This window comes from Equus caballus, chromosome 1 (genome assembly GCF_041296265.1).
Source record: "Equus caballus isolate H_3958 breed thoroughbred chromosome 1, TB-T2T, whole genome shotgun sequence".
NCBI classification, from domain to species: domain Eukaryota; kingdom Metazoa; phylum Chordata; class Mammalia; order Perissodactyla; family Equidae; genus Equus; species Equus caballus.
This window is the reverse complement of record NC_091684.1, coordinates 62247287-62259498: the sequence shown is the minus strand read 5'-3', so window position 1 is coordinate 62259498 and position 12212 is coordinate 62247287. Positions and strand designations below refer to the sequence as shown.

The 12212-nt window shown below is 36.8% G+C and overlaps 1 protein-coding gene across 50 annotated transcripts in view; it reads left to right on the top strand.

The window, feature by feature from the left end:
* Positions 1-12212, top strand: part of USP54 (ubiquitin specific peptidase 54) — a 113401-nt gene that overhangs the window by 51004 nt on the left and 50185 nt on the right. For all 50 annotated transcript variants that reach the window (XR_011423218.1, XR_011423211.1, XR_011423216.1 and 47 more), the window contains one exon: positions 2015-2107. Coding sequence is in view for 37 of the 50 variants with exons in the window: in XM_070227226.1 (XP_070083327.1) it covers positions 2015-2107 (93 nt within the window). In the remaining 13 variants the exon portion in view is untranslated. The remainder of the gene's footprint in view (positions 1-2014; positions 2108-12212) is intronic.

The following is a 12212-nucleotide window of genomic DNA, read 5'->3' as shown; positions in this document are numbered from 1 at the left end:
TGGTGTTGCTTACCATCTTAGTGGTCTCAGAATCCCAAAGCTTCCTTTCTGTCTGCCCGTTCTGCCTAGTGAGGCTTGTAAGAGTGTTAGGTTCATCCCTCTTGGCCTAACTTTCAAGTAATTACTTTCTCCTCTTTTCTGCTTTTCAGAGTAAAAGTAAATGAAATTTGCCATCCAAGATAATTATGCTTGGGTGAAATACTAGTTTACCCTCACATGTAATGAGAAAATAAGTTGCCGTGAGAGAAGAAGAGATAAGAAATGTATTTAGTGTAAAAGCACCGGACTTAGGGCTGAGGAGACCTGGTTCTATTTCTAGCCCTTCTGTAGACTAGCCTTGTGATCTTGTGCAGGTAATAGTGTTTCAGTTTCTTCGTTCATAATGCAAGAATCTTGTCAAGATTATTTATGTAGTAGAAGTTTCATACTCTCTCTCACTTTTCAAAATTTCTATTTGAAAACATTAAAAAAAATCCTATGCTGTCAAGCCTATAAGAAGAGTTTAAGTACTTTCCCTAGTTACTAGTACAAATTTCATGCAGTTGGATGGGCTTAGTTAGGTTTTTTTTTCCCCAGATGATGCATATTAGGTTTTTGAGTGACTTTGTGTAGACAAATAATACTTTTATAATTTAGAAGCAGGCAAGATAGGGTATTGATGTAGGTGTGTGTGTGTTTACCTTCTACCTCACCATAGTCCTGTTTTTATAATTCTGTTTCTTTCTATATGTTTTATTATACTGTCAGTTGAAACAATGATATTTATGACTTTCTGTTCTAATTTCCAGTGCCATATGGAAGACATACTATACATACATACATACATATATATGTTTCTTTATCCATATTTAAACATTGAGTCATTGATGGTTTTGGAGTACCTATTATAATCATGTTACAAGTTGAAAATAATTGTTTCTATGAGCTAATATTCTAACTTTTGATATGAAAGTTGTGTTTACCACAGATATGTTAAACCCATTACATTTATTATAAAAAGGTGTGACTTGTTTGGGAGCATAGTGTGTTTCAAAGAACTTTTGGAATATATACCTTGAGATACCTAAGTAAGAAGAAGCTCCAGAGGTGTACTGTGAATCTGGGGCTCCAGAGTGTAGTGCCTTTTCCTATATGATGGCATTTAAATGTTTTCCAGGCAACAGGACCTTTGTAAGGCATTATGCTATATATTATGCCGTTTCTTTTTTAACTAAAGCCCATAGTCTATTCAGATTCCCTTAGTTTTTACCTAGTGTCTTTTTCTATTCCAGGATATCACATTTACATTTACTTGTCATGTCTGCTTAGGCTCCTCTTGGCTGTGACAGTTTCTCAAAATTTCCTGGTTTTTGGTGATCTTGACAATTTTGAAGAGTACTAGTCAAGTATTTTGTAGAATGTCCTACTATTGGACTTTTTCTGATGTTTTTCTCATGATTAGACTGGGGTTATGGGTTTTTGAGAAGAAGACCATAAAAGTAAAGTTCCATTCTCATTACATCATATCAGGATTACATGCTATGAGCATGATTTATCACTGTTGATATCACCATTTTTTAAATTCTGTTAACTTAAGGACATCATACCACTCTCAGAAAGGTCCAAAAATTGAGAAATCTGGCAAAGATAAAATTCCACACTGCAATTAAAGCTTCTGAATAAGTTTTAAAATATTCTTGCTTTTCTTATGTGGACCATTAAAATAAACGCTTACTCTGCAGCTTTTAACCCATAAATTTCCTCTTCAGGATCACATTGGATGTATGTCGTACCATATTTTCTCTTGTGACCTTCATTCATGTTCAGATCAATGTCTTTTTCAGAATATGATCATCTCTCCCTCTTGTTAGATACCTTACTTTTTTGACATTTGTTTTAATATACTAGAATGAACTTTTCTCTTGGGAATAAAGATATCTTCTGCAGTCATCATCTGTGTTTGCTTGAACTCTTGAATTTAGAATTAAATGGTGGCTTTTTATAGAGTAAGGAAGTATTTTCCCTTTTCCACCAGGTTTTATGGCACTTGGACATCTTCCGACGTAGCTTTAGGCAGCTTACAACTCACAAATGCATGGGAGATTCCTGTATCTTTTGTGCTCTCAAGGTAAGTACTTCAAATTTGTTTCTTCTCACTACCATTAGGTTGCCAAATGATCAATATTGAGGTGGTTTGGTTAATCAGAGTGGTGCTAAGGAGTTTATTACTGAGTCCTCTGCCTGTGTTTTAGTGCAAAGGATGAGTATGATTAGTTTTGCTTGCTTTAGAGAATTACTACTTGGCTTGGGCAGAATGTTTTTCTCAACCTTTTTGCCCATACACAGCTCTATTTCATGTGATAGGATATGATTCAAATATGCTTAGATTTTGAGTATTTACCTGAAAAACTAATTCTAAATTTTCATTTTGAAAGAATAAACAACCAACTGTTTTTAATGGAATTAGCTATTATCTATTAAAGTTAAATTTAGCAACAAACTCTTCCTGAGAAAAGCCAGTACTAAAATTTTCCTATTCCCTAATGTTTCCCATGATTACATTTAACAGATTATTTATAGCAGTTCTCTACCTCGTAATCTGACTCCATGTTTTTCATTTTTTAATAAAATGAAACTGAAGATTCATGTGGAGACACAGAAAACGGCCTAAAGTGAGAGATTTCTGACTCAGAGATTTTAGATATACTGCTAAAGAGGAAGAACTAGGATGTATATAGGGTCTTGCATTACTTTATTTGCTTTTCCAACATGTAGCTTCTCCATGTGTTCTTGGTCCGGATATACAATGGATTATATGTGGTTGGATGAGTCTGCTTGAGTTCTGAGTAAGCTTCCAGAGTCGTTTATCAGTCTCATGAAGTCTGAATTCTTGGTTTGTCACAGACGTGCTTGGATGTGATCGTTATATGTTTAGTTGCTTTTACATATTAGAGTAAGAATTGTGACCAAAAATTCGAGGAGAATTTTCTAGTTATGTTGGTTATTTGCAACAACTGACTCAAAACGATTTTTTGACGGGCATCACTTTGGAATTTTAAGTCCATGAATGGCAGATATCTTTTTATTTTATTTATTTTTTTTGTGAGGAAGATTGGCCCTGAGCTAACATCTGGACCAGTCCTCCTCTACTTTATGTGGGACACCGCCTCAGCATGGCTTGATGAGTGGCACTAGGTCTGTGCCCAGGATCCAAACCTGTGAACCCAGGGCTGCTGAAGCAGAGCTTCGGAACTTAACTACTATGCCACTGCGCTGGCCCCTGGGCAGATATATTTATTTTTTAATTTAATTTTATTTTTTTTGAGGAAGATCAGCCCTGAGCTAAATCTGCTGCCAATCCTCCTCTCTCTCTCTCTCTTTTTTTTGCTGAAGAAGACTGGTCCTGAGCTAACACGCATGCCCATCTTCCTCTACTTTATATGTGGGACACCTACCACAGCATGGCTGGCCAAGCAGTGCCATGTCCACACCCGGGATCCGAACTGGTGAACCCTGAGCCACCGAAGTGGAATGTGCACACTTAACCGCTGCGCCACTGGGCCGGCCCCTAGGCAGATATCTTTAGAAAGAGATAACTGAGTCTTCTGAACTTTTTGCCACTTGGGTCACAAACATCTTTTTTCTCCACTCTTTCTTTGGAACCATTATAACTTTTAGCAAAATATAGAATATAAATTGTTGATTAATTGGAGAGTTTAAATATGAAAGTTTATTAAAACCAGATCTTTTACAAGATGTAACATTTCTGACTATGCCCATTCAGACAGAAGTCCATCCAAAAGAGTATTTGGCTTGATTCTGAAAGGTACATTGCTATTAAGTATCTAATTTTAGATAAACAAGAAATATAATAGTCCTTTGGTCATCAAGTTTGAGGGAAGTCTGGTTCGTGGCATTAAAACCAAAAAACTAAGGCAAGATACTTGCTAGAGAGATTTGAATCCTACAGAAATTTCTGGTAGAAGAATCTCCTGAAACTGGAAATTCTTAGCTGTACCAGGGAGGGATGATAGAACTTATATGACCCCCTGACATGCCTTTTATTAGTCAGGATTGTGCCATACTCTTTATCAACCCAGGTGGGACTCTGGAGAACTAGCTGTCACAATCTTTTTCTGTTTCCTTTTCCAAAGGGACAAATTGTTATTTTAATGTAAATCAGTATCGTTATATAAGCCAGAGAGATGAAGAAAACCAACCACCAGACTTTATGGGACATCCTCTGAGACACCCAAGTACAGAAAATAAGTCGTTTTTTAACCTGTAGGTACTGAGGATGTATCTTGGGACTCTTTCAGAGAAGCAATTGCTTATGATAGATAGGTAAATGGGCTTAGGGGATCAAAGGCTGTATTCTGGGTCTTCATAACTCTGAAGTTGTGTTGGAATTCTGATATCTTTACTTATCACATCACCGCTTGATCTATTCATTAGATTTCTTTTCCTTCACTGACTCTTTTATTACATTGGGAGTATATTAAAAATTTGATTTTTTCCTCAAGTGCTTTTCAATCCCTCAGCACTATATAAATATAAATAATTAGGCATAGGTTACACAAAGTTCATGTTTTAGGTGGCACTGTTAGCAGTCTTCTAATTATGGTGTGCTTAATTTAAAAATTATAAATAGACTTATAATGCAGATGGATTAATTTGACAGTACGGATGAGCTGAACTTGGTTCTAATAGCTGAGAAATTTAAATTTCTAGAATGGCCATAGTTTCTAAGAGACATTCCTTTCATCCAGACTGGAGGGCTTTATTTTCTGAGAGAACACAGGGATGATGAGTGTATGGAAGAGTAAACCTGGGATGGACCAGCAGCACCTGGACCTTCCCATAGGATATCTCTTTTGTTCCCTATTTTAAAAATATTTTTATAAATATGAAAATAATACAATTCATCATTGAGCTAGGTTCTAGTCAGTATAATAAGATAAGAAAAACAAAGGAAAGATAAAGATTAGAAAGGAAGCAACAAAGTTGTCATTATTTGCGGGTGATGTGATTGGCTATTTGGATAAATCCCAAAGAGGGGCTGGCCTGGTGGTGCAGCGATTAAGTGCACACATTCCACTTTGGCGGCCCAGTTCTCTGATTCGGATCCCGGGTGTGGACATGGCACCGCTTGGCAAGCCATGCTCTGGTAGGCGTCCCACATATAAAATAGAGGAAGATGGGAGGAAGATGGGCACGGATGTTAGCTCAGGGCCAGTCTTCCTCAGCAAAAGGAGGAGGATTGCCAGCAGATGTTAGCTCAGGGCTAATCTTCCTCAAAAACAAAAACAAAAACAAATAATCTACTGATAATTTCAAAATCAGTAAGAGAATTTAGCAGGTTGTTGCCAATAAGATCAAGATATAACGTTCAATTGCATTTAGCAGCTAACAGAAAGCACAATTTAAAAAGAGCTTTTTATAATAGCAACAAAGTATATAAAGTAGATATAAATAAATCTTACAAAAAAGATGTAAGACATTTGTGTAAAACCCCCACAGAGATTCCGTATAATAAGTAATCATCAAGTGAACATCCTTGTAGCAGCTCTTGAGGTGAAAATAGAACACTACCAGTACCATAGACATTCTCCTTCCCGCCTTTCTCAGTGACATCTCCTGCCTTCTCCCAGGGGTTACCACTTTCCTAATGTTTGTGGCAATCACTTCCTTATTTTAGCTGATAGTTTTACTACCTATGTATCCATATTTAAACAATCTAATTTAAAAATGACCTGTTTTTGAAACTTTGTTGTAAATGGAATCACTCTGCATAAACTTGTGTGTATGTGTGTCTTTAGCTCAGCAATATGTTTATAAGATCATCATGTTGTGTGTGGGTTGAGTTTGTTCATTTTCATTATTTTATGGTATTTCATTGTGTAAATAAAGGACTCTTTATCCATTCTGCTGCTGGTAATCATTTGGATTATTTCCAATTTTTTATTTAATTTAATTATTTTTTTATTTTTTCATTGTTTTTTAAGATTGGCACCTGAGCTAACATCTGTTGCCAATCTTTGTTTTTTTTTTTTCTTCTTCTTCTCCCCAAAGCTCCCCACTACATAATTGTATATTCTAGTTGTAGGTCCCTCTGGCTGTGCTGTGTGGGATGCCGCCTCAGCATGGCCTGATGAGCAATGCTAGGTCTGTGCCTAGGATCCAAACCAGTGAAACGCTGGGCCGCCGAAGTGGAACGTGCAAACTTAACCATTTGGCCACGGGGCCGGCTCCATCCAGTTTTTTATTTTTTATGAACAATATTGCCAAGAACATTGTTGTACATATCTACATATGTGTATACATTTCTTTTGCATACATGCCCAGGAATGGATGTACTGGATTGTAGGATATTTATATCTTCAACTTTTTTAGGTAATGCCAACTGTTTTCCAGTATATCCACATGTTTTCCAATGTGGCAGTATTAATGTATACTCTGACCAGCAGATTTTTCCTGAAAGTTGAGAAAATTCAATTCTGAACTTTATATTACAAACAGTGAAGAACAGACAGAACATTCTTGAAGAAGAATAACAAAATGAGCAACTTGCCTTTTGTGTTAGAGTAGGCTAAGTTATGTTGTGGTAACAAACTAAAATCTCAGTGATAAATATATAAAAGATTTATTCTCATGCACATTACTTGTCCACTGTAGGTTAGTAGGAAAACCCTACTTATAGTCACTCAGGAACTTAGGTGCCAAAGCTACAAGCAAGTTGAATATTACTAAGCCAGAGAGAAAAAGAGCTCTGGAGGGTTTTGCACAAGCAATTAAATGTTCAGCAGGTCACTTCTGTTCACAACTCATTGACCAGAGCTAATCATATGGTGCTAATCACAAGGGGGCCAGAAAGTGTGATCCTGTCATAATCCTTGGGAGAGGGAAGAACCAGAAATATTTGGGAAACAGTACTAGTGGTTACCATACTTTATCAGATATCAAGGCTTATTATAAAACTGTAGTAATTAAGACAAAGTGAGGGGTCGGCTCCGTGGCCGAGTGGTTAAGTTCACACGCTCCCCTGCGGCGGCCCAGGGTGTGGATCCTGGGCGCGGACATGGCACCACTCGTCAGGCCACGTTGAGGTGGCGTCCCACATCCCACAACTAGAAGGACCTGCAACTAAGATATACAACTATGTATTGGGGGGCGGGCGGTTTGGGAAATAAAGCAGGAAGAAAAAAAAAGATTGGCAACAGTTGTTAGCCCAGGTGCCACTCCTTAATAAAAAGGAAGATTGGCAACAGTTGTTAGCCTAGGTGCCAATCTTTAAGAAAAAAAAAAAAGACAATGTGGTATCAACACAGTATGACTACTCAATGGAATAAAATCAAGAGTTCAGAAACAGACATGTGGAAACTTGCCTTTTGCCCTGTGAATCAAAGGAGTAAGTGGTGCTTAGATGATTGGTTATCCATATAGAAAAAAGAGGAAATTAGATCTCTACCTCATATTATACCAAAAGTAAGAATTTCACATGGATTAGGAACTAAATTGTGAAAGATAAAATGTTTACAGTATTAGAAGAAAATGTGAGAGAATATCATGACATCAGGGATAGAGAAGATTCATTAAATAAGACATGAAACATACAAAGTTAAAAAATTGATATGTTTTACTATAGAAAACTCAAGAACTACTTTTCATCAGAAGACTCCATAAAGAGAGTAAAGGACCCAGCCCCGTGGCCAAGTGGTTAAAGTTCTGCGTGCCTCACCTTGGCAGCTCAGGTTTGTCGGTTCACATCCTGGGTGCAGACCTGCTCTACTCACCAGCTGTGCTGTGGAGGTGTCCCATATATAAAAAAATGGAGGAGGATTGGCATAGCTGTTAGCTCAGGGCGAATCTTCCTCACCAGAAAAAAATAAAAAAGAGTAAAGACACAAGGCTACAAACTGGAAGAAAATACCTACAATATATATAACCAAAAAAGGATTGGTAATCAGCATAGAACTCCAGAGAAGAACTCCTATAAAGAAAAAGTAAAAGATAAAGGAGTCAACAGGAAAATGGGAAGAAGACATAAACAGACATTTCTCAGAAAAAGAAACCCAAATGACCTTTAAACATGTGAGCGATGCTTACCCTCTTTAGCAATCTAAGAAATGTAAATTAAACCATACCCCTCAAATTAGTAGAAATTTAAAAATTGGGTAAAATTGGGGGCTGGCCCCATGGCCGAGTGGTTAAGTTTGCACGCTCTGCTTTGGTGGCCCAGGGTTTCACCGGTTCGGATCCTGGGCATGGACATGGCACTGCTCATTAGGCCATGTTGAGATGGTGTCCCACATACCACAGCTAGAAGGACCCACAACTAAAATATACAACTATGTACTGGGGGGATTTAGGAAGAAAAATCAGGGAAAAAAAAGAAGATTGGCAACAGTTGTTAGCTCAGGTGCCAATCTTTAAAAAAAAAAAAAAAAAGATTAAAAAAATTGTGTAAAATTGTTACCTAAAAGGTAGAATAATGAGAACGAACTTACATGCTAGTTGGAATATAAACTGATGCCACTACTTAGAAAAACAGTTTGTCATTACGTTTGTCAAGTAAAATTGAACTAGCATATACCTTGTCACTCAGTAATTCTACTCCTAGATATACACTGTAGAAAACTTCCTTGTGCATACATACCAGAAGATATATTTGAGAATCTTTAAAGTAGCATTTTTTGTGATTATGGGAAAATGGAAACAACCCATTCCAACTATAGCAGCATGGATTCAAAAAACTATGGTTTATTCCCAGAGTAAAATACTATATAGTAGTGAAAATGAATAGGCTGCAGCTACATATATCAGCTTGGATTAATGACAAAAATATTACATTGAATGAAAAAAGCAAGTCACAGAAGATTACATAAACTGTGATTTCATTTATATACAAATCAGAAACAGGCAAAACTAAACAACATTTTTCAGGGATACATACATGTGATAAAACTGTAGAGGAAAAGGGAATGATTTTCACAAAATTCAGGATAGTGGTTGCCTCTGAAGGGTGAAGAGGGGAAGATATAATCAATTGAAGAGTCTCAAACTCATTATTAATTTTTCCATTTCTTGGGGCTGGCCCAGTGGCATAGTGGTTAAGTCTGCATCCTCTACTTCAGTGGCCCGCGGTTCGCCGATTTGGATCCCAGGCACAGACCTAGCACCGCTCGTCAAGCCATGCTGTGGCAGCACCCCACATAAAATAGAGGAAGATTGGCTTGGATGTTAGCTCAGTGACAATCTTCCTCAAGCAAAAAGGGGAAGATTGGCAACAGATGTTAGCTCAGGACCAATCTTCCTCATATACACACATATAAAAAAAATAAGTAAATAATTTTTTAAAAACCCTGTAATTAAAAAAAATAATTTTTCCATTTCTTAAATTGTGTCGTGGGCACATGGCATTTATTTATTATTCTTTGGGTGTATGTACACATCATGTTTGTTCTTTTTTTGAAGGATGACTTTTATTATAAATATGGAAAAATACTGCAATCATTCTGGAAACTACACTGAAGTGTAAAGAGTAAAACTGAAAAACTGCCTGAATTCCACCACAGAGATTGTCATTTCTCTTTATGCCTCTACTCTGGTCTATGATAGTTCTAGTAATAAGTGTTTTTGCTCACTGTTTTAGCAAAAAGAGTATTTTTTTTTGCAGACCTGTAAATTGCCTCTCTATCTCTAGTATCTTCCTATTTTATTTGTTCTAACCTAAGAATACCCTGGAATGCTATTTTGAAGTTACTCTCTTCTTATAACCTTTAAGTGGCTCCCAATTGTCTCTTAAATCATTAAAAAAATGCATGATTATAGACATTTAAAAAACTAATTTCACACTTTCTTTTCCCTTCCTTTCCTTCCCCAGGCACTCTCCATTTCAGCTGTGATAGCAGATGGTGCACTTGCTATGCTGGCCTCTTAGATATTGCAGATGTCATTCACTTTGCCTGGATTCTTTGGCACCCAAAACAATAACAACAATAAACAAAACAATAACACATCCCTTTTAAACCAAACCACATCCACCTTTCAAAACTCCACTTAAGAAATTTATCTTCTGATAAATTTGATTTTTTAAAATGAAGTTTTAAAAATACTTTCTCTATCTGGATCCATGATGGTTCAACTTAGAAGTGTTTATCATGGCTGGGTGAATTTTTAGGAAGGTGGCTCAACCTTTTTTCCTTCTTGGTGTTCCTCATAGTACCTGGACCACAGTATAAATACTTAACTTTTCTGAGTTCATATATCCTTTTAGTAGTTCCTGGATTTTAGTTTATGGAGTTTTGGATACTTGCCTTTTCCTTCTCTTTTTCTTTTTGTCTTTTATGCTCTCTCTCACTCTAGTCCTGTTTAATATTTTCATATTGTGACTTTTGGTTTCACACGTTTTTTTAGTAGGTGTACTAATCTAGGCCTTTCTGCTTTATTTAGTAAGAGAAGAGTGAGATATGAGTGTGTATTTGCGGGGGCGGTGTGAGTTTATGGTGGGAAAGATCTTCTGAAGGAAGAGTGAAAGCCTGGGATTCTGTCAGCAGAGCAGTCATCTGGTATCCTGTAGTTAAGTTACATGTTAAGTTTGTGGCATCCCAGTGTGGATGTAATTCTATATATTTGTTTTTCTGTGAGTGTAATTATATATATTTTTCTCTCTTTTTTTTTTGCTGCCTCCTATTTAAAAATTAGAGGAATGTTAAGTGAAGCTAATAGCTCATTTTTGCTCATACTTCGTGTCTGTTTGTATTCTTTAATGCTGAGTTTGATATGTAAAATTATTTCATAGGTTTTTTTTCGAAACAGGAAACTCCACAATTCCTGAATTTGAAGTACTCTATAAAACCTTGCCAATTCTATAAAGTCAGAATTCTTTATGTTGGAGCATAATTGTTTAGTTCTAGAACCCACTATTAAGGACAAAAGGAAACACAAACATCTTGCTAAATGAATCAGAAACTAGCCAACTTTCCCTTAAGCTGATGTTTGGATGAAGGGTTTGCCCTTCTAAGTCTAGCTGAAAGATATGTATCCCTGCTCTTCAGTTTTTTACTTTACCTTGCACCAACCCTTAAAATGCATTTGCTATTGGCCTTACACGAACACTTTTTGGTTCATGTCTTTGTTTAATATTTTTGCTTTTTTCTTCTGCTCTGTGAACAGCTATCAGTATTCCTGTGCCTCGTGATCTTCACCAGGTACCATAGTATATGTTTTATCCAGTCCTTATAATTGCTTTTTGGTGGTTTGTACACAATATTTATGATAATCCATTTCTTTTGGTCCTGCAAAACGTACTGGTTTTTTTTCTGTTACTTGATACAAAGTCCCTAAAGTAATTTCAGCCTCAAAATCTTGCATGCAAATTATTAATGATGGCTTTCATTAAAAAGAATTTGTGTCAGTGTATCTTTCTGCTTACTTTGAACCACAATGCCTTTCAACTCTGACTTAGCAAACAGAAGAGATTTGTGTGCTAATTTCCCCGTTCCTTCTAAAACCCGAAATTTATTCCTATGTGGTGTTACTCAAATATTTTCCAAACCTAAACTATTGTCGTGCTTATAGTCCAGAACTCTTATTTATTATTCATCTTGAATTTGCTCTTACACCCCGAGCCCCCAGAGTATAACTTTACTGTGGAGTTGGCTTATTTATCTCTGTCCAGGGGAGGAAATCCGTCCACTGTACTTAGTATGCCACAAAGATTTTGTTCTCCTTCCAGGGATTGTACTAGAGGCTTTGGAGTGCCAAGATGTAGGACAGAGTGTTTTTTGTTATAGGCAAAGAAGAATGCTGCATTGATTGATTAAATTCAACAAATCTTCTCAGTTAGTAATTTTTCTTTTAAGAATGCTAGTATAAGACTTAAAAGCTGGGAGTGGTGGTGGTGGGGGTGGGTGGGAGGAAACAGGGTTTTGTAGGTAAGGTGTGCTGAAATGTAAGTCTGTATTGTTAGAGCAGTAAGACTGTGCTAAAGGAGCAAGAAAGTCTGTGTTCTGCTGGTAGCCCACTTGTTAATTAAGGGGAAATTTGAGAGTTCAAGGAACAGATACCTCAATATATATATATTTTTTTGGTTGAGGAAGATTGTCGCTGAGCTGACATCTGTGCCAATCTTCCTTTGTTTTGTAAGTGAGACACTGCCACAGCATGGCTTTATGAGCAATATGGAGGTCTGTGCCTTGGATCCGAACCCGTGAACCCTGGGCTGCCAAAGC